Here is a 23,961-nt window from a genome sequence, read left to right on the forward strand (position 1 = left end):
GCCACCGCCGCCACGCTCCGTGCCATCGACGTCGCCCTTGCCGAGACACGCTGGCGTTCTTCGCTCCGCTGGACCATTCTATGACAGGCGCGCACGCACCAGCGGTAGTCGCACCGTCGTGTATGTATCGACGCGGTGGGTATGGTAGCCACTCATATGCGACGTGCACAAACCACCACCATGTGCAGAAGGGGCCGCCCACTTCCCTTTCCCTTGAAGGTATAAGAACTGTGGGATGCTGTTAGCTCATCGATGAAGGAGCGTGTAGTAGGATTTTTGTTAGACGTGCATCAAGGGCGAAGTGAGACGGACTACGCGGTGCCTGGACTATAAGCGTTGTCCCCCTCCAGTACTCAACGTAGAAGGCCCTTGCAGAAAGACGTCTTTCAGGTAACAGTGCTTGATACTTTGAAGACCAGCTTACAAACCTGTGAAGTTGTTTTTTTTTTGTGAGAGTGTGCTACATTTAGACCTTCCTAAGTCGCTATTACGGCCCAATGGGGGATTGTGGAACAGTGAGAAGTCAAAACTTCAATATTTTTTTATCAGAAACGACATCCATTTCGCGGGAGTACTCCTTTTATTGTAAAGGAACACTGAGTTATTAAGAAGTGCAGTAAGGTGAAGCATTTTATGATGAGTAAAAGTACTCATAAATCAACTTTGCATAACACAGAAAGACGACACCTCCGCGAGTAGTTGCTTCTAAATGAGGTTCATCATAAGAGGCCTGAAGTCCAGGACAAATTTCCTGCTGTTGTCTAGGTATGAACACGGTGTTGACGAAAAACCAATAAGCAGTTCATGGCGTGCGTAGAAAAATCAGCGCAGGAAATTCCCTTGACGTCTAAAAGGTGTGTGTAACGCAACAAGCATATTTCTTGAATGGCCAATTTGCTGAATGCAATTGCAGTGCACCTCATATTGTGTAGCACTTGGGAGTTCAGCGCTGTATCTATGGGCACCAGACCCGTTTCAAGAATTGAACAGTATTCACTAGAAATGGCAATGAGTAAAGTGACTTGGGGGCAAATGCATAAGCGAACCATTCCTAGTACTATATCGGAAAAAAGGAATTAACTATCAGGTCAGTGTGTCTGTGTTCCACAACATGCAATTGTGCGTGTACCGTGTCTTGGACTTCAACTGGATGAGTCATATAGTGTGAATTTCCTCTCTTTCTTAATTTGTTTACGACACATTCCTCCTGCAATTGAAGTCGTTTCTTCTCCTAAATCTCAGCTAAAAGGTGACCCTTAGGTAAGTATTTCTCTGTAAATTATGTATATGTTATTTGCCATGAAAGAGAACGATAAACCAACTCTACGCTTGACCGTGATGAGTATGAAATAATGCTACCGTGCCTGCTAAGACCACAGTTAACTTGAAGCGAAAGTAACTCAGCCATTCCTGTGTGACGTGAATGCATACAACCACATAGTTCCTTATAATGTTACTTACTCGGCGCAGCATTTCTTGCTAATGCAGATAGCCTCCTTATCACGCAAAGACTGCCTAAAAACTAGTAAGTTAGCATAATGTGCGCTGACTTTTACTGATAAGGACCAATAAATAGGCATATTAGAATAGAAATTTGCACATTAACCCCCTAGTACTAGCATTTCAATTAAATCTAGGTTGTTTGTGCCTCAAAAAATAAATAAAAATGCTTAGGTTGGGCAGACGAAATCATCAGACAAAATTATTTGGCTGTATATACTTTCATGACAATTCATTCAAACTCTTGTGCTTTAGAAAATCTGCTATATAAGGTTATCTTCGTCGATTATACCACTTCTGCAGAGTATAGGCTGGTAACACTCAGACACAATGACAGTACTCACCGCTGCACATTACGGTACGTTTTTTGCATGCCTACAAATTTTCATTGATGTTATAGCCAACATTGAAAAACTGGAACGTGTACAAAGAAAATACATAGGGTTTATTTACAACGCTTATAGAAGAAACACATCCCCCTCGACCCTCCTTGAAAGTTCGGACTTGGAACCCTTAGAAAGCCGGCGCTCCCGCGAAAGACTGAAACTGTTTTATCAGATCTATCACAGTAACCTTGGAATCGATAAAACTAAACATATTCTACCGTCTAAATCACGTATAACCCGGTCACACCACAGCAAGAAAGCCCAGGAATTTTCATGTAGAACCACTGCTTTCTAAAAATCATTTTTTCCCCGAGCAGCACGTAGTTGGAATGCCCTGCCCGATGAAGCTGTTTCATCCACAACTGTTGCTTCATTCATGAATGCGATAGCAAATCTGCCAGCTATCCTTTGAACTTTTTTTCTTTCTTTCTTTTCATTTCATTGTCACCGCATTTAATCGCTCCCGTGTGTGCCTGAGTTGTATTACTTTCCTATGTTCAGCGCTAGCTCAATTGTAACACGCTTCGTCGATTGTGTCGGTATGTGTTTTTTCGCCTTTTTTTTTGTCAACAAAACTTGCTCATTCTTAAGCACTGCATTGACTTCAATGTTTGTAAATCCCTGTTTTTCTTCTATATTTCTCCCCCGACATTTTTTTTCTGTTTTAAGCTTCTGTTGTTTTCTTGCCCTGGAAAATGTCCAATCAAGTGTATCTGTCACCCACTCCTGCCTACGACTTCGCATAGAAGTCGGCAGTATTCACTAAATAAATAAAATAAATAAATAGGAGCGTCGTTGAAGTAAGTACAAACAAAAAGTTTCTGCAAGGTAGGCGCTCATTAACGTGAAAACAACAATTCGCGCAGAACGCTTGACCATAGGGATATTAGCAGACGTGAAAAGCGACAGCGTGCAGATGAAAATGCAGACCAGTCGATGGATGGTTCTAGAGCTTGAAGTAAAATGTTGAATATTTACGTATCATCAAGTTCAAGCGTCCGGAGAAGCAATACTTTTTTGCAGACTAGTTGGTTCATACTTGAAAAATTAATCTGCCGCACAAACTTGAAGGAAAACAAGGGAGACAGGAAAAAGCACAGACGACCAACTGTTTATTGTCGTTTCTTGAAGCCAATATATACGCATGCTACGCTGCGGTTCCACGATGCACACAAAACCAAAGATGCCACAAACAAAGCTATCCCAAAACAAATCCATTCAAAAGTGACCGCCACCACAATCTAAACTGCGTATTACCAAGGTGTGCGCTCCTATTTAATCTAAAAATTATATTTTATTACTTATTGACCAAGCTTCAACAATGGCGTGAAAATATGAAAACATACTCTAGAGGCTTTTTTTTTGAAACACTTAAAATAGCGCTTAGCACCGAATAAAACAATAAAATAACAATTTCATAGACACTCCAAGCAGTCTCCAGTGCTTGTTTGTTGCGTTTGTGTGAACCATCGAATGTACATGTTCTTTCAACGTCATCTCATATCCATGTTCATGTAAATGATGTCTGTTTTGTCATCATCGTTAGAGTATGTCTAAGAAGGAATTGTTCTGTTGAGTGTTATTGACGTTTGTGGAAATATTTTTTTATAAACAAAGACATGTTTCTATTATCCACAGGGAATGCGTTTCATACCATTTACTTTTTTCCGAGCTGTATACCCAACATGCCACAGTGATATTCTTTTTTGAGATCAGTGTACATGCGTTATACGGTCCATGACGTAATCTGAGAGACGTGATAGTCCATCTCACCATACCTATCAGAACAAAGAACCGACCACATCAGACCTTAACGAAGGACTGCTTCATGCCACGTTAAGCAATCACACCAGTTTTCTTAAGGGGCGAAACTTGTTATGACGTCACCCGTTTGTCTCCCGTTATTGTTTATAAGCACCGGCAGCACATTCCCGAGAGAGCGGGTATGTGCCACAGGGAATATACTTTTAGGGGCGAAGCTCCTTAAGTCATGGGTCGTGCGTCCTTGATGTATGTAGTAGGTAACCACCTTTCGTTTAGTTCTTGAAATGTCAAAGTTCCTTCCGTGGGTCTTGCGTCCTCGATGTATGTAGTAGGTAGCCATCTCTCGTTTAGTTCTTGTAATGTCCGTTAGATTATGGTACTTGTATATAATCAATATATGGGGAAAAGATGGGAGATGGTCGTACTTTGAGTGTTCACCAGACGGACGCACAGACAGACAGACAGATGGAAAGACGCACGGACGGGCATATCGACCCACGGTTGGACGGACGGATGGATGCACGAACGGACGGGTGGACACTTCGCCCCACTCATCATCATTCAGTCTGTAGATATGCTGGGATTTAAAAACATTTATTCACACTAGTGACGGCAGGACTGAATAACATTTTTAGAGATCTACCTTCAAGGTTAGCGGGCTCAATATCAAGATAAAACTAACCCATTAATCGTAATCACGGTAGCAACCAACTGGTAATATCTCTTCTGTTTCGTTTTACCCGGTGTTACTTCATTTTCTGCCGACCTGCTCTAGCTTCCCCAAAGTTCAATGTATTAGGAACCCTGCTGTTACGTTATGGCCGTGGGACTATTCGCGCGTGGTACGTTGAAAAGTGCGCCTCCAGCCTATCAAAGAACCACGGAAGAGAGTGGGCATGTTTACATTCACGCAGACTGACTTGGTTTGGTCTTCAGATTAGCCGCAATGACCTATGCAAGAGAGAGGTACTTTTGACTGCCGTGAACAAAAGCATAGCCTTCGAGATACTAATTGCTACGATGGCATTTGTGACGTAGTTGCTCGTTAAAGTAAGGCCTTTGAGATTGCCATTTGTTAGCTTCATCCCGTTGGCGTCTACTCATTATCATCGCTATTTGTCTGTGTTGGGATTTGGCTGGAGTTCAGGGCTGGATTAGTCGTCACGCTTGTCGTGTTGCATGGGCTTATTTTTTCACACCTAGAACTGTTGGTACCAAAGGTATCAAATACGTTCATTACATTTATGTGCATGGCGCCATTCTCAGTACCGCGCATCGAGCCGGTGATTAGATCGTGGCTGTAATAGGTGTATGAGTGACAATATGCAGGGACTAGTGGAGCAGAGGTCGTTCTCCTCGACGATCGCTTTTGAGGTTACATCAACTTTGGTGAGGTGTTCTGCAACGTACAAGAAGCCACAGTGGTACGACACTATGGCAAACTTGCCGCATTATCACTTAGAGACACAGAGGTATCCGGTGAATATCTCTTGAAGGTGTGGTCGTAAGTCATTGCGTGCCATGTGCCAGCCATGGTGATACTAGGTGTAATAACAGTAGGAGATACTGCATGGAAGTTTTCGAGCTGCTCGGGAATGAGATAATGCACCAGGCAACTTCCGAGTGTAGACTGTAGACGATAGAATTTCACGATTCTTCACATTCTCAAACATGTGCTCTCTGTCTTGCACATATTCTAAGCTTCCAGTACCGAGGTCGTTTTCAAGCTAGGTCCTAACTCCTACTTCTTATCATACTAGGTCTTATGAGACCTGCCTTCATTTTTTATGTTTCCGAAGGGGAGACATAGGTGCCCCTATAGGCGGCAGTTGTGAGCCTTTTCCCTCCTTATTTCCTCTGTAACTTCGTGTTTTCTATTCCTACAGATCGCAGTTGTCAGACTGTTCCCTCACTATTTTCTCTGTGTCTTCCTGTTTTCTATCCCTATAGGTTTTCACCTATGTCTTCATGTTTTGCATGTACACAAACCAAATAAACAAATAAATATGATCTGAACTACCATGAATTACAGGAATTAAAATGTTAATATGATAGACTATTTGACAGAAGAATAATTTCATTAGGAAGAACAATATCTGGGCTTAAACAAGCCAACACCACGACACCAGTATAAAGACCGCCGTAATGGCAGGCTCTGCAATTTTCGACCATCCCGTATTCTTAAACGTGCACAGACACAACAGGCTACAGGAACGTCTAGCCCTATGTCTTCATTTAAATGCAACTGCCATGGCTGGGCTAGAACTCGCGTCTTTCGGACCAGCACAGGCTACCGTAGGAAAATCAAGTGAACTCAAATCAAACTTAACTTCAACATTTGTACAATTTTGAGGACCATGAACAAAAATCAGCAAGGCTTGACAAAGTTCATGGCCCCCATTTTCCAGGCAGAAACAAACAACAAATTAGAGCAACATTTCAACAATGAAACAGAACTTAGAAATTTTAAACTAATGACACAACTCATAATACACATTATACAAACATATAAACATTACTCGTCATTATACACACTAAAAACTCAAAAGTAAGCAAAGTAAAATTTATACGAGTGACACTGCAAAAGATGATGAACATAATGCATAGAAAAAGTAGAAACAAATTTTTCTACAAAAATATATGCCACATTCTGGGCACTACCACATAGTGTATACTACCCTGGTGGACATTAAAAATAAATTTCTTTACTATGTTTAGTGGGAAGTTTACATTACCCTAAGACACATGAAAGCCCATGACGAGTATTTGTTATCTTAAACGGTACAATAACTAAGAGTTTTTTTTGTGGCACATCGGAAACATACTGTCCTCAAAATTTGTTTATGATTTATGTTGAATTGCTGTTTTTATAGTCGAGATATTATTTCTTATACTTTCGGAATTTGTAGAAACCATCTGGTTCGCAGCCGATCTCCTAATATCGGTAGGGAACAAAGATATATCAAGCTCTTCATATACATCATTATCCATTTGTACTCGTTAACGTTATCACGAGATGTTCATGCCGTGTAGGTGCTGACAGTTCTTTACTGTGTAACTAGTGCAGCAATGCGGGACGAGTTGTTCTAGATGCTTCGTATACAAAGAGATGAAGATAAACATTATCTTCTTCTGCCTCACGAACAACACTTCTAATTTTGATATTGCTGGGCACTGATGGTCATGTTTTAAGTGAGAGGCTCGCGCATAGTCAGTGTGTGCACGCGTAGTACAAACGTCAAGCAGTGTTCGAGTGTTGATAGCCAGGAGCCACTGTCATAGCAAAGGGCGTGTGATTGTACCGCCGTGTAACCGCAATGGGGACACGTGCGACATTGACCTTGATTCTTAGTGAAACGGCGACCCAGTATCGGCCCTTGCGGCCGCGCGGGTCGCGCTTCAAGGGTCACCACTCTGCAACACAATGGCGTCGCCGTCATCCATGCGTAAGCTTCGTCACATTTAAAGCCACGATCTTATGTTAGCCGTCGCGTAACAGCAGTGTCTGGAGCGGTACGCATGGAAGCGGCGGAGAGAGTGTGCTTGTCTTTTTGTAGTTTTCATTTGCGCTCTTGAATATATGACATGTTTGAAAAGGCGGGTTCACTAGCACCACCATCGCGCGAGCGTGACAAGTGCCTAGCGCGTGACGCGGAGGTTTCCGCTCGAGTAAACAAGAACCGGCAATTCGTCGTCACTCACTTCAGTGTCTTGCATTGTTTTCTGTCTCTCGCAAGCCCACCCATCTATAACTGTTTTTTCCAGGCGTTAATACTCTAGTTTCTTGGAGGCGTTAGACGCGTTTAACTTACGTGCTCTCGAACAGATATTCAATTTGAGAAGGAGTATATACAAAAAAGAAACACAGAGATAGAGATACCACAAGGAAGAAGGAGGAGAACAAGAAGAGAGAGAGAGAGAGAGAGAAATGGTTGACGTACCCAATGCAGCGAGGTTAACTGAAACCTTCACACTCATTGTGATGTATACCTTTTGGTGGAGATTGAGAAGGATGGATTAAAAAGAAGATTTTATCTGGAAAGGGAGAAGGAAAATATAGGAAACGCGCATACACACAGGTGTTTAAAATGCGGCAAAAACGTGCGGGTTCTAATCAGTAAAAGGCAGCCAAGCCAAACACTTAAAAGCAACCATTCTTGAGTGCAATCCAGTTGTAAATAGGCGCAGGGGATTCAATGAAGTAGCCGGGTTAGCCCCCTCGTTATACTATGCAGATTGATTTTCAGAGAAATTTACGCAGAAGTAATCACCATTTTTCGCAGTAGCTCCTCGATTACGTGTAGCAGCCTGTAGGTGGTACTTGTAGTAAATAACATTTCGAAAAGTTAATTTTCATTCATTATTACAGTTCCGCAATACATAACACTCTAGTAAAAGTACAGCTATGGGGCGCAAATATGCGGCCTATTGCTCAAACTCAGTACTAAGTATTTTAGAATGCAGATCTTGACGTTAGCGAATCTTTTTTTTTATTTTTTGACAAGATATTACGTGCATGACAACTGAGTCCAACAGCAGACAGAATCACATGCGCCTAGGAAGAATCGTGTCATACAATATTGTCGCGACGTCAAGAGAGAGGTCGTACTCGAAGACGCTGAGAAAACAGCAGCGGGTCGGTCTTTTTGTTGACCGCGTGAGAGAGAGTTCCTCATCTTTCTCGTTGTTGCGTTCTGCATAAAAGCGTGCAGATGCGCGTATGCGCTGTCGCCTTCGTCTTTTTCGCGGGTTGACGTGACATTTGCCTCCCTCCAAAAATGGCATCGTCCCGATGCGCAGCCAAGGCACTCTACTTATAAAAAACGCACATATGCACCGGCATGCACAGGACAAACGAGAGTTAGCTGGACAAGTAGGGTTTCATCCGGATGACATGCACGATTTCAGTTGAGCAGTTTCGGCGACTCGAACTGCAATCGCCGTCGGGAATAACTTCGTAGTTGATGTCGTTCAATCGTCGGGTGACTCGATATGGGCTAAAGTATCGTCGTAATAGCTTTTCTGAAAGTCCGCGTCGACGTAGTGGGATCCAGACCCATACCTTGTCGCCTGGTTTGTAGGTTACCAATTTATGTCGTAGGTCGTACCGTTTCGCATCTTTGTGTTGCTGGTGACAAATACGCACGCGGGCTAGCTGTCGGGCTTCTTCGGCGCGCTGACCAAATTCTTCGGCGTCAGCGTGAGTGTCATCACACTGATGCGGCAACATAGCGTCCAACGTTGTAGTGACTTCGCGCCCGTGTATTAAACTAAACGGCGTCATTCCGGTAGTTTCCTGCCGGGCAGTAGTATAGGCGAAAGTCACATAAGGCAAGATTTCGTCCCAGTTCTTGTGTTCTGTGTCGACATACATGCAGAGCATGTCTGCGAGGGTCTTATTAAGCCGCTCTGTTAGTCCGTTCGTTTGTGGGTGGTACGCCGTTGTTCTCCGGTGAGCTGTACCACTGAGCCTGAGAACCGACTCCAAAAGTTCTGCCACGAACGCAGTTCCTCTATCCGTGATGAGAACTGTTGGAGCAGCGTGCCGAAGGACGACGTTTTCTATGAAGAAATGAGCCGCTTTTGCTGCTGTGGCCCTCGGCATGGCTTTAGTTTCTGCGTAGCGAGACAAGTAATCAGTGGCGACAATGATCTATCTGTTCCCTGTGGTAGAAGTTGGGAATGGGCCCAGGAAATCCATTCCGATTTGGGCGAATGACTTTGCTGGTACTTGAACGGAATGTAATAAGCCTGCCAGCCTGCCACGTGGTGCTTTGCGTCTTTGACAGTCGGCACATGTTTGGACGTGATGTTTCACAGCAGCAGGTTGGTTAGGCCAGTAGTAACTGTTTTGCAGACGGGACAATGTTCGAGTGTAACCGAGATGACCAGAGGTGACTTCATCATGGCAGGCTTCCAGAATTTCTTTTCGCAGTGATGCAGGGACGACGAGCAAGTATGGGCGGCCGGTGGGAGAAAAGTTTTTCTTGTATAGGACGTCGTTCCTTAAACAAAAAGATGGCACTCCTCTCGCGAAAATTCGCGGCATGTCTTCCCGTGGTCCTTCTAAAAAATCGATAAGCGAAAGCAGGTCAGGGTCACTGCGCTGCTCTTGTGAGATAGTGGCCGCGTTGATGACTCCCAAGAATGCGGCGTCCATAGACTCGTCATTATTAGCGGTAGGCTCGACGGGTGACTGCGAGAGACAGTCTGCGTCGGTGTGCTTCTTCCCTGATTTATAAATAATGGTCATATCAAACTCCTGAAGCCGAAGGCTCCAACGTGCTAAACGGCCAGATGGGTCTTTCAAGTTAGTGAGCCAGCAAAGTGAGTGGTGATCACTGACGACCTTGAATGAGCGGCCGTACAGATACGGTTGAAATCTGAGAACCGCCCAAACCACGGCGAGGCACTCTTTCTTGGTAGTCGAGTGCGAGAGGGAGCTCTGCTGGCATAGGCTATCACTTCCTCGGAGTTATCTTGCCATTGTATCAGTACGGCGCCCAGGCCTACATTGCTTGCTTCGGTGTGAAGGGCTGTTGGCGCTTTCTGGTCAAAGTGCGCAAGAACCGGAGGTGTTTGGAGGCGTTGGCGTAATTCGTTGAACGCTGTTTGTTCCTTTTCGCTCCAAAGAAAGGGAACATCCTCTCGTGTGAGCCGCGTCAGAGGCGCCACAATAGACGAAAAGTTGGCGATGAATCGTCGATAATAAGCGCAGAGGCCTAAGAAGCGTCTCACTGCTCTTTTGTCATGCGGTGCGGGAAACTTTGCGACAGCGTCGATTTTGCCCGAGTCAGGTCGAACACCTTCGTGGCTGACCACGTGGCCTAAGAAGCAAAGTTCGTTGAAACCGAAATGGCACTTTTCTGGCTTTAAAGTCAGGCCAGCCAAACGTATTGCTTGTAGAACTGCGATTAATCGACTTAAGTGTTCCTCGAATGTAGCTGAGAAGACGACAACGTCGTCTAGATAAACCAAGCATGTCTGCAACTTAAGTCCTGATAGCACAGTGTCCATTAAACGCTGAAAAGTGGCTGGCGCTGAGCATAACCCGAATGGAAGCACTTTAAACTCATAAAGACCGTCGGGCGTCACGAAAGCAGTTTTCTCACGGTCTCTCTCGTCGACCTCTATTTGCCAATAGCCACTTCGCAGGTCCATCGATGAGAAATAGCGTGCATGCCTCAGCCGATCAAGAAAGTCATCTATACGTGGCAGTGGGTAGACGTCTTTCTTCGTTACTTGGTTTAACTTGCGGTAACCTATACAGAAACGCACGCTGCCGTCTTTCTTTTTAACCAATACCAAGGGGGATGCCCAGGGACTCTTGGAAGGCTGTATTACGTCATCTTGGAGCATCTTCTGAACTTGCTTTTGGATCTCCTCACGTTCTTTCGGAGCCACACGGTATGAGTTTTGACGGATCGGTCTCGTATTATCTTCAATGATGATTCGGTGCCGGGTCAGTGGTGTTTGCTTGACTTTCAACGTGCACGAAAAACAATTTTTGAACTGTTGTATCAGCTGTAGTAGGCGCTGTTTTTCCGAGGCTGACAGGGTTGAGCAAATGTTGACAGACAAAGGTGTCGAGGCTGGGATGGTCAGCTCATCCGGATGCAAAGCGAAGCAATCTCTGGCTTGGTCCACGTCGTCGTAGTAGGCAATCGCGGTGCCCTTCTGGATGTGATGACGCTCGTTGCTGAAGTTGGTCAATTCGCTCGTGATGACGCTCGTTGCTGAAGTTGGCCATCAATTAATGCCAGAATGCCTCTCGCTATTGAAACACCTTGCGTAAGCAATAGCGTGTCCATTCGCTCCCCTATCACCTCATTATGGCACGGCCGTTCACACAACACCGACATAAGGCAGCAAGATCTCGGCAGGAGCATCACACCATCGGCTACACGTAAACGTTGCAGTTGTTCTTCAGTGGTGGCGTCGACGTAAGGATGAGCGGAAAAGGTGACGATACGTTCTGGGATGTTGATGACAGAACCGTACTCTCGCAGAAAATCCTTACCCAAAATCAACTCTTTACAACAGTCCGGTAAAAGGACAAAAGTGGCGACGAAGTTCGAATCATTGATTACGAGCCAAGCGGTGCATTTACTGGTTGGCGTCATTAGCTGCCCACCAGCACTCCTTATGCTCGGCCCACTCCACGGCGTCTTAACCTTTTTAAGGCGGTCAGCGAGCTCTTGTCGCTGACCGCCTGGAGTCGCAACAAGTTTACTGGAGTCACAACAAGATGTTGAGGCTCCGGACTGGGTGTACGGTCCCGAACAACGCTTTCTTGCATGAGGTTGCAGGCCCCAGCACCTCCACCAGTGTCGCGACGTCAAGAGAGAGGTCGTACTCGAAGACGCTGAGAAAACAGCAGCGGGTCGGTCTTTTTGTTAACCGCGCGAGAGAGAGTTCCTCATCTTTCTCGTTGTTGCGTTCTGCACAAAAGCGTGCAGATGCGCGTATGCGCTGTCGACTTCGTCTTTTTCGCGGGTTGACGTGACAATATATTTTACGAAGGCGGTGTTTTACGGTACTTTTACGGTGCTAAGGCGGTGCTTTTACGAAGGCGGAATGCACGGGGCAAATGGGTTTCCAACCCATTTGCCCCGTGCATTCCCTGAAAACCAAACCGCCTCTTAGGGAGCAGGCTTGAATATTGAAACATTAGATTCAACCCTTTGCTCTCTCAATGAAGTGGTCGAAGAAACTAATGCCCCTATTGCAAAAACAGCGTGATGCCAGTACAATATTTGGCACTGGTACACGCTGGAGACGCTGGTACACACATGTAATCACTGGCTCTTCGCTGTGCGCACTGCGAAAAAGCTGTGTCGCACTGGTAGGGGAACTGGCTCAACCGCTGTGATGCTGGTGCGCACTGCGAAGGGCTGGAAGTGCTGGAATTTTCACTGGCAAGCGCTGGTGAATACTGGAGCACGCACTGTTTCTACCAGCGCAGCTGCAGCCTGCATGTTATTGTAGCGTATGTCATGGTTTGTTTCGGTGTCGTTGAATATAAAACGCTTGATTCGACGGCAGGGAGAGATGCTACCCTAACAGATACCGAGCATACGTAAGCGCTCTCACCCAGTGCCCGGCCCAGCGAGCATTAAACCTGTCATGCCAGCCACGTTGGTATATAGGTTACCGGCGCTTCTTGCTTCGTGTGCACACAACTTTAAAGTGTGAGAATTACTGTAAAGTATAGTTTAGACATCCATGAACCTAAATAAACTATTTTGTCTTGTGTCGATGTTCGCAGAAGGAGCGCTGACGGTCGATCGTCGCGCTTTCAGCTACGCAGGCTGCCACCGAAAGCTGCCGGCCGCACTTAGCCGGTACTTCTCCGACTGATATGTAACAACACGTAATTTTCAGTTGGTAATGTAGTACGCCTTCGTGAACTGACTCCCTGGCATACGTTTTCAGCGGATTCAATTGGTATTTCTATGGGTGTTCTTTTTAACGGTTGGTATTGATATAACTGCATATATCTGTACACTGGCACGCCCGCTGTTTACTGCCAGCGGAGGCCAGAAAAACGGCTGTCGCTCACCATCGCCACTCTGTAAATGCATATCTGGCATTTATTGACCTTCCACTTACTTCAGGTACAGTTTAGGTAACAGTTAGAAATATTGCGAAGCTCAAATGCAGGAACTTCAAGCATCGCAACTCAGCTGTTTCGAAAGCAGCCTTACTCAGTGCCCGGTCCCAGCGAGGCCTATCGTGCCGCCCGCGTCGGTGTACCTGCTGCCAGCGCTTTTCACTTTAAGTAAGCACAATTATAAAGTGTAAGAATGACTATAAAGTACAGTTCAGACATCCCTGAGCCTAAATCGACCATTTATCCGCATGTGCGATGCGCGCACAAGGAGCGGCGACGATCGATGTGTCGTGCTTTCTGCAGCGTAGGCTGTCACCGAAAGCTTCCTTCTGAGCGCAGGAGCCGGTACTTCTCTGACTCGTACGTTATGACTCAAAATTTTGAGTTGGCGATTTGGTACGCGTTAGTGAACTAACATACTGGCATACTTTTTCAGTGGATTGCATTAGTGATTTCTTCGGCGGTTTCTTAGTTGCAGGTATCAATATAACTGCAAATCTGTAATCTGGCACGCCAGATGTGTACTGCTACATCGTCGCTTGCGCGAAAGAAAAATACTCAATATTAACTCGTGTGCGGGAATAGCTACCAAACAAGACATGTAAATCATCTGCACTGTTTACCGGTAGCAAGTGCTAGAAATGACTATCAAAGGAAAAAAGACGATCGGCAGCAACAGCTGACAATCTGTGGCTGCTCTTCCAATCAATTTGAGATTTTTGAGAGTTAAGACGTAGAGGCTTAAAGAAAATTTTGCGCTCTTGCTAATATCTACACGTCATTCGGTGCCCGAAAGCTGTTCGTCACTGTCGAATCAAGACGCAATTGTTATTTGGAGAGGAATATTGTGTCAGTCTTGACTGTGCGACTTGTAAACATAGAGTCGAACGGCGCGTTATTCGGCAAAATAGCCATTTTACAACCCCACAGGCCCCTTCTGGCGTGGCGTGGTGGGTAGCGTGCTCGGTAATTCTTTCGCCGGCACTCGCACGCGTCGGACGCAGGAATCATGGGCTCCCACGGAGCGGCAAAGGCGGTTCTTGGTGGCAGCGGAAACAGGATTACAGATGAAGGTGACGAGGATTTCGAGATCATCTTGCCGAATCTGCCAACAGGACGTGTTGTTTTGAACACAGCGTTTTTGCACGGTGATATTCGAGTGAGGCCTTTCAAGGTCGAAGATTTCCGGGGTGCTCTGGACAAATAACGACTGCTTCCCGACGTAATTGCATTGGGCGCCCACCAGATCAACCATGTGTGGGCCGTCACCTTTAACAGCCAGGAGGCGACGAAGTGGTTGACTGAACTGAAAGAGCTCCAGGTCAAGGGACGCCGCTGCCTCGTTATCGACCCTCAGGAGCAGCAGGTGAGGCTGCGGCTTCACTGGCTGTTACACGGCGTTTCGGACGAAGATGTCGGCACGGCGTTGGCTGCGTTCGTGAAAGTTACAGAAGTGACCCGGGAATACTGGCATGTTGAAGGAGTAAATGAGAAGAATTCGACGACCCGCACTGTTTTAATTAAGCTGAAAAGCGGTATGAAAGTTGAGGACCTGCCTCATCAGATACGAGTCGCCGGTGAATTAGCCTTAGTGACAGCCCCAGGTCGGCCTATGCAATGCCTGCGTTGCAGCGGAACAGGACATGTGCGTCACAAGTTTAAGGTGCCACGGGGCTCTCGCTGCCAGCGTTTCGGGCATAGAGCGCGGAATGCGTCCGTTCGTATGCCGCAGTGACGGCGTCAGCGGAGGCTGAGGGTGCGTCGGAACACATTAAGGACGTGACAGAAGCGGAGGACATAGCTGAAGGTTGCGGAGATCAAGTCGCAGCAAATTTGAACTGAACATCTGCGATATCAGTGGACCAATCTACACCGGCGCCTGGACACTCGACCAGGTTCTGCAGCTGTATCGACCGAGACAGCTGACAATGCAGTGACAGACGCAGGCTGTGAAGTAGCCGGAGCGTCTGCCCATGCGTTGGAACAAGGCCAAGTAGTCGATGGTGCCTCTTGTAGCGTTGGTTTTGACATGAAGATGGGCGGAAACACGTGCAATGCCAGCTGCGTCTCTTGGCCTAGCGGTGCCGTTCCAGCCATTAAAAGACCATTGGAAGAACCTGTGAAGACGGGAGACAAAAACAGTGCAAGTAGCGTGGAAGAACCACTGGCAAAGACGCCGACTGGCAGACGCACCAGCACTAGAGCAAGAGCTAGTAGCACCACGGACAAGAAAGCTGTGAACAAATCAATTCTACTGTGCAGTGAAACCGGGCGGTCGGGCGGTCTTGGAGGCGTCTAGCGTAGCGCTAGATGTGCAAGGTAAGCGCCATGCTTCGGGCCTAACTCCTCCACATGATTGAAATGGCGCCTCAAGTATCATTTAGCTTCGCCACGCTGAATTTTAGAGGCTTGGCTTCAAAGAAGAAGCAAATCCAAGTCTATCGGTTGTCGTTGGAAGAAAATCTGGCTGTACTTGCAGTGCAGGAGACGAAAGTTGAAGGCGAGGAGGAGGCTGGGAACATGGTGCTTAAGTTTACACCACGGTATTTCGCCACTGTGAGCCAGGCCATAGGCACATCTGGGGAATGTGTTATTTTTGTTAGAAAACTGCCAGGATTAGTCGTATAAAATGTCTTTTATTGCTCGTCAGGCCGAGTAGTAAGGTGTGATATTGTTTATTGTGACACTTAATGGTGCATTATACGTGTTTATGCTCCCACTATTGACCAGGAAAGATCGGGCTTTTTTCCAATTTACGACAACATATGTGTACTGGTCGGAATCTGTTATTGGTGGGTGATTTCAACTGTGTCTTGAATGAAAGTGATAGCTCAAGCAGTCACAACGTTAAAGACAGAAGCAGTGATGTCCTGGCACAGGTGACTATTGAACACGAATTAGTAGATGTAGCGGAGTGTCTGTATAGCTCCCGAGATGTGAAGTATACCCACTTTTAGGGCACAAGCAATGCCCATTTGGATCGACTTAACCTTACTGCAGATGCGATAGCCCCATGTAGCAGTTATAATGTTGTCCCTGTTTCTAATCACTGTCTTGTAAAATGCAATATCCGGTCGCAAAAGAAAGGAACGCCTTTTCTTGGGAACAAGGAAAAATGAACTCCAACCTCTTAAGGAATGAGTCGTTTAGCGCATCAGTAAATAAAGAAATGAGTAATATTAACATAGAGTGTATGGACAAAATAGGAGGTGAATGGGAGCTAGTCAAGCAGCGAATCAAAATAAAACAAATAGAGAGATCTAGCGTTTTATCTTTTGACATTAAAATGAGTAAGAAAGAGCTTAGACGAACACTTGAGAGGTTAACAGCTCTTGAGTGTGAGAAACTTGGAGTATATGCTGACGATTTGCGGAGTATCAAACAGAGGATAGAGGTATATGAGGAGGAACGCTATCTCGGAGCGCTAATGCGAGCCAGAGCAACATCAATGACTGTGGATGATCGCCCGATGAAGCGAACGCTTAGATTAGAGAAGAGTCATGCTAGACGAAATCATATAAATGCCATTGAAGTCAACGGTATCGAAGTTTCAGACAATGAGAGCATAGGACGAGCTTTTGGCAAACACTACTAAGGACTCTTCGCTGCCACGCCTATTGATTCAGATGCATTTAAGCAAGAGTTCCTTAGGAGAATGCCGAAGTTGTCAGATGACACCAAATCAGCTTTAGAGCTATCTATAACGCCATTGGAAGTAGAAAGGGCTATAGATAAAATGAATCCTGGTAAATCTCCGGGGCTGGATGGGCTTTGTGCTTAGTTTTATGAGGAGTTTAAAAATAAATTATCCCAAGTACTTGCAGACGTCTTCATTCAAGCCTATAAACTTAATGGCCTCCCTAGGTCCTTTAGTGAAGCACATACAGTTTTGATACCTAAGACAGAACACTCGGAGAAGTTAAAATGAGTTTTTTCGTATACACCTATATCTCTAACTAATTGTGATTACAAAATTTTAATGAAAGTACTAGCACGGCGACTTCAAAGGGTAATCAAAGAATTGGTAGGGCCTCACCAAACATGCGGGATCATGTGACGCTCCATTGTGACCAATATACACAAGATGCGCTGCGTGCTCGAGTGTAGCGATGCCAATCAAGTAGGGGTAGTCATTCTACAGATTGATTTCGAGAAAGCTTTTGATTGTGTTTCCCACAACCTTCTGCTTGCCATTCTTGACCATGTCAACGTAGGTTTTGTAATAAGAGATGGAGTATCTATGGCATACCAGAACTTCACGACCTGACTGGTAATCAATAAGATGCTAGGAGATACAATTGACATAAAGCGTTCTGTACGTCAGGGCTGTCCACTGAGTCCCCTACTTTTCACTTTATATATAGAATCGTTGTGCTTAGCTATAACTCAAAACAGTTGCATTCGTCGCTTTAGATTACAAGAATCCGAAGTTAAAATTTTGGCATATGCTGACGATGTGGCTGTTTGTTGTATCGATCAAGATAGTGTTACCACTAGCATCAGTATGGTTAAAAGGTTCGGCAATGCAACTGGCAGTCTAGTAAACTGGGGAAAGTGTCTGGGTTTCTGGCATGGATATTGGTCGTCCAGACCAGACTATTTTGCCAATGTTAAATGGGTGACCACACCTGTCAAGTACACTGTGGTGCCACTGGAATTTTATAAAAATAATGAGAACTACTGGCAAAAACAAGCGAAATAAATCTGGACGAAAGCCAATAGATGCTACGGTAATCATCTTTCAGTGTTTTCTAGGGCGACTGTCTGTAATCTTTTCTTTTCCTCAAAACCATGGTATGTGATGCAAGTATTGCGTTGTTCAAGGGCTCCATCGCATCTTCCCAGTGTTCGTTTGGGCTTCGAACTGGGAGAGATGCAGTCTAACTAATCTGTTCCGAAAAGGGAAACATGGAGGGCTGGGTTTAACACATCTTTTCATACGCCAAGTCGTAAATAGGTCGGTACACAAGGGACCCTTTCTTACGTGCAGTGTGCAAAACGAGACTGATGCGGGCTTTACCTGGATATGTGGTTAGCACGAATGACATGACCGGTGCTGTGCGTGGGTATCTTAAGGAGGTTATTCTAAGTCTACGGTTTTTATCAGTTAGATTTTCCAATGAATATTTGTTTTCAGTCACTCGAAAGAAGTTGTACAAAGATGTATGTGATGTTGTTTTACCTGAACCTCTGTACCGTGCTATGTACGCTGGAGGTGAAAGGAAAGACGTGCTTAAACGAGTGAAGAGAATGCAAATGGCTCCTGCCGCGAAGTCTTTTTTTTTCAACCTGCACACAGGTACATTATCTCTCACGACATTTGAAGCAGACCGTGGTTTTCACTCACCTTGGGGGACAAATTACCTTATCTGTGTAAAACCGGAAACTATTGACCATGTTTTCTTACATTGTTGGGAGGGACTGTTTATTGCGGGCCCGTATGGCGGGTTTCTATCGCGATCAGGATGCACGGCCTGCACGAATGTGTTTCCGTGAATGTATGGCTACGTTTGTTGAACTGAAGAAAACTCAGGAGATTTTACCTGAGTGGTTGTCCACGGTAGAGCCCTTGGCAGCACTTAGGGAATTTTAATTTTTGTCAGACTGTTACTGCTTGTTTTTGTTGTGGTTGTGGTTTGATGTACGCGCATATAAACAGGCAATAAAGAAAAAAAAAGGTAGCGTGCTCGGTTAGAGGTCAGGAAGTAGCGAGTTCAAATCCTGTCAACCGGTGTTTTATTTTTTCCAAAATTTTATTGTGAATGCGCATTATTTTACTCTTATATTTATTTATTTGTGGCAAATAGGCTCCCCTGTTTTATCTCTGGGAAGCCAATTTGCGCAGAGTACTAGGACGCTGCCGCTCCAGCGTCCCAGTACCTGCGCTGGGAGGCGCTGGTACCAGCGCCATACTGGGCCCATAATCAGGCATGGCACTGAACACTGGTACCCAGTGGCGCTGGTTTTTGCAATAGTGGCATTAGGAGAAACGCCCGTGTCATGAAGGAATGAATTAATAAAACAAAGTAAACTTTCGAAACCCAGCTGTATTCAAACCCTAAAATCACCTGGTACACTCCGCAATCGTGTGTCTTAAGCGCCGGGCGAAATTTTTTTCTATTTTCTTTATTCCAGGACCTCGACTAATGGACTCATGCCTACAGGTTATTGGGCCTACAGTTGTAGCCACCCATTCTTGAACGCTGTAAACAGCGGATGCCCATAAGCAATATTTGACCATAGAAGGCTCATTCTATGCAGATACGACTTTTAAATGTCAAGACGACCAGACAACGACGCGCAGAAATGCTTTTAGAATGCCTTGTGTTAAATGTTTCGGATATATTCCACTTGTATGAATCATTCGGTGTTTCCCCCATAAGTATCGCGCGTTGGCCATCTCCTTTTATTTATATTGTTCAGCTCTATGTCTCTTATGAGTAAAAGTGGAATGAAATCTTACGAGCATTCTTGTTTTCGTGATTTTGCGTCTTCTACCGAAACTTGTATAAGGACAAATATAACCCAGGCTTCAAAAAAAAAAAAAGGCGCCTCATATATCTGTTGTACCAGTGATAATGTAAAGAGGCCATAAAAAGGCTGATCATGTCATGCAAAAATTTTAATGGAGATGTTTGTGAGCCTAACTTTATTTATCCGTGATGCGCCCTGAAATGGCTCGAGTTACGCCAGCGCAGCATAGCGTTGTGTTTTTTATGAATGTCAACGTACTGTTCAAGAATACCAAGGTATCATATCGACAACACCGCCCAACGCCCCGGGGCTTCATCAGTCAGTAATAATGAACTACCACCCGATATTGATTGTACCAGTACTCTTATAAGTGTTTGAGCAAATCATACACACCAGACTTATTCATATTCTTTTTTATAAAGCGCCAGAAAACAATAAAATACAATATACGTTTTATAAGGGTAAGTCAACCGAGTCGCCACTATTAGATACAAAAAAAAATAGATACTAAAAACATTGAAAAGGAAACGTACATCATAGGTTTCTTCATTGATGTGAAAGAGTCCTTCGGAATGGTTAAACATAATGTTCTAATACCCAAGTTGCATAATTACAGTGTAAGGAGCGTGGCAGCTAAAGCAATAAAAAGTTATCTTACAACAAGAAAACACTGTGTAATAATGTGTAACACTGCATTTCCAATGAACATTGTAAGTAATGGTGTACCGCAGGGTTCAATCCTTGAGCAGTTACTATTTACAACTTATAATAATGATCTGTGTGACATTCTACGATCCCCAAAATTGAATATTTACGCTGGTGACACTAACATATTTTCACAGGTAGAATACTAATGCACCTTGAAGCTGAGATAACTGAGCCCTTATTCAAATGTAAAAAATCACTTCAGGAAACTAAGCTCATGGTTAATAAATTTAAAAGTAAGTAAATCGTATTCAAGCCTATTAATAAGCCCAACGAGGACGATATTGACATCTTTTTCTAAAACCGAGAGCTGGAGCAGATTAAATCACAAATGTTCTAGGAGTGTGGTTCCAAGAAATTTTGTCTTGTATTACCAATGTCGATAGTCTCACATCTGAACTTAGCAAGATTGTGGAGTGTATATTTAAATTAAATCCACCAATTTCACGTTGACCGAAAAAATATACCACGACCATTTGTATTCGCGTTTGAAATTTAGCATGCTTGTGTGGGGCACTACTAGTGAGAAGTTAACCAAGCTTGAAATTTTACAGAAAAAAAGTGCTTCGTCTATTCCAAGATTATTGTGACAACTTACGGGAGATGTCTAGCAGTCCGCCATTCATAAAACATGGTATACTCAAGCAAGACAGTGTATGAATATAAGCTATTACTTTACATTTCTAAAAGTAAAATCCACACTAGGAGAGCACAGAAAGGCACACTCAAATATTCGGTCCGTAGGCAACTAGTTCACAGTCCTGCTACCAGGACTGTATGTGACAGAGCCCTAACTGCATATCGTGCCCCACAGCTTCTAAATAATTTAGGGAAACAAATAAATTTTAACCTCTCAGTAACGCAATTTAGGTATCACAATAAAAATTAGCTCAATATTGCAGTAAAGAAATTATTACGTCTTCACTAAACTCCAGGCTAGGTTCCACACACATTACACTGTCTTACTTTCAGTTAGAAACCCATGTGCATACAGAAGTATGTATTTACGTATGCGCAGATGTATATATGAATGCATCAGTTTATTGAACGAATGTATGAATACGTAACTCTATTCTCGTAGTGTTTGTCTTTTCAATTATTTTTTTAAATAAAAGAGCCCCGATGTCTGATTTTGTATGTCCATGAATCCTATTTTGTAAAAGTTTGTGCTATTGTTGTGTTATGTTATTTTGCTGCTCCTTGTATTTAGATAATTATTATTCAATGTAGCACTACTTGCGGAACGTTTTTGACATTCGGCGTAATGAAGCCACGTCAGGCCTAATGGCCTTTGCGATGCTCGTTTTTCTTTAACTTACCAGGAATAAAACCTGCTCATTCATTCATAAACCAGTACAGGACACGTTCTGAATCGTTCGAGTTTAGCTTGCTCTGACTACTTCACTTATGTATTGCTTGCAGCACAGTATGTAGTTTCTGGTAGGTGTTACAGTTTAGTGTGACAGTGAAGTCATAATTTGTCATCAGGTAACATAAACAGGCGATATTTTTTAAAACTTTTGGCTCATGGAGATCGTGATGACACGTACACGCATTAGGTTTTCAAGTCATTGGCTATACAACTTTTTTCTTTTTAGTAGTTACGCATCCTTAGGATATTTATTTCTAGTATTAAGATCAATATTTTTGTTCAAGTCGCTGAAGCATTGATTTGACATTTCTGTATAGTGGACTGTGTAGTGGAGAGCAACATACTTATTAGGCCAAGTTACCATAAGCTTATATCATAATATGTAACCAGCAGAAACTTAACCACACATGGATCTCACCTCATATTCACGCTTTTCTTATTCCGCAGTCACCGCGCTTGGACGCGGAGTTAACACATGTATGGTAATTCTGTAATCTTGCTTTTGAATAAAACAACTTCAAATTCGGTTCAATGACACACTTCTTAAATCACCAGGTCGAAGGTACTTGCCTGAAGGCGATCAACAACAAGAAGAACACAAGAGGTGGCATAAACAAGCGCTTGTTCGTTTTTGTTTTTTTCTCGCTAGACTTCACCCCTCCCATAACATGTCCCAACGAGCCCACCAAACAGTCCTACAATCCTACAAAAAGTTACCTTCTATAGAGAAGGGAATTTATTTTCGCTAATCCTCTTGGAACACCTACGGCACAGCTTTTCGGGTCTGACATCACCTGCATGCCCCAACGTCGCACACATGACTGCGGCTACAAAGCATCACGTTTTTTTTTCATCGTGCAGGATGGCTTCACACAGTTCCCAGACGTGGCATGGGCTCCAGCTGGTAGTCTCACTCCTCGTGACCACTTTGATGGTGGTACTGTTTTTCTCCGAGACTGCCGCCGCGGGACGGGTGGTGCACCCTTACCCCCACCTTTCGCGAAGAGGTCGCGAGCTGGAGTACTTTCCTGGCGTGGGCCTGGTGGAACCACTGGGTCTGTTGGCAGTGGCCTCACTGCCCTTGTTCGTGCTTTTTTCGGTCATGTGGCTCGTGCTACCGCTGTGGTTCAAGTTCCACCACTTTGGACTCTACGGACATGGTCTGGTGCCCGGAGTGCTGCCAGGAGCGGCCACTACGGGGGTGCCAGTAGCTGGGAGGCGACGGAGAAGAGACCTGGTTTCCGAGCAGAGAGGTGGCGAGAGTCTCACCGAGGTAGCCGCCCGTGTAGTCAAGGCCCTGCAAGAGGGACTCGAGAAATACTCTTAGTGCTTTGAATAGGGCCGGTGGTGATTTTATTTCGAAGTTATACTCGCGCTTGCTGTTCTGTGACGAAACATCATTCCGACCAAGAATGAAAGAAACTGACATTACGCAGCTCCTGTGTGAGTGCTGGCGGCGCATGACTTGCAAGAAAAATGTTAAGGCCACAAGTTGCTTCTCACTGAAAGAAACTGCACTGTTTTCCTCGTGATTAAGTTGATAGCGTGAATTCAGCTGTACTGATATTGATAATAAATTATTGTTTCCTTTTTATCGAAGGGGGGTGACATTTCCGCGCTTGGATTTCAAAGTTTCAATACTGGACAAATAAAACGTTTTATAAAAATATTTATTTCCATTCTCTTTCACATTATACAAGAACAAGATAGATGTAGCTTACCACGATCGTGCGTATGTGATGTGATCTCCCAAGGTAATAAACGATCTGCTCGGTAAATTTGATCCGTTAGGCTGTGTAAGGCGTATGCGTGAAATGTTTTAGGAAGGTGACAACTCACGATATCACGTTTTTTTATATCGGTAGCAATTATAGACACCTCAAACTGATTTTCGTTGTCGTCGGTATGTACCGTATATGTATATGTACTTGCATATGTAAAAAGACATAAAGAGAAATATTCAGTATAGAAAATTTTAAAGTAACATATGAGCGATTAGAACCAGGGATCCTTCACTCCGCAGCCCACTGCGCTAGCTGACACAGCCACGTGCCAAGCTTGTGCCAATCACATACAACGGCGAGCTGCTCATATGCTTCATTTACCGTACGTAGTACTGGCTAAAAAGATTCCCGGAGGCACTGCGC

The 23,961-nt window shown here is 44.5% G+C and overlaps 1 protein-coding gene across 1 annotated transcript; it reads left to right on the plus strand.

The window, feature by feature from the left end:
• Positions 1-265: 265 nt before the first annotated feature.
• LOC142768826 (uncharacterized) lies at positions 266-23,408 on the plus strand. Its single transcript, XM_075871143.1, has 2 exons — positions 266-390; positions 22,676-23,408. Exon 2 carries the CDS (start codon positions 22,677-22,679, stop codon positions 23,139-23,141), a length of 465 nt encoding a protein of 154 aa, XP_075727258.1. The 5' UTR covers positions 266-390; position 22,676; the 3' UTR covers positions 23,142-23,408.
• The last annotated feature ends 553 nt before the right edge of the window (positions 23,409-23,961 follow it).

This window comes from Rhipicephalus microplus, chromosome 1, assembly GCF_043290135.1.
Source record: "Rhipicephalus microplus isolate Deutch F79 chromosome 1, USDA_Rmic, whole genome shotgun sequence".
Classification (NCBI taxonomy): domain Eukaryota; kingdom Metazoa; phylum Arthropoda; class Arachnida; order Ixodida; family Ixodidae; genus Rhipicephalus; species Rhipicephalus microplus.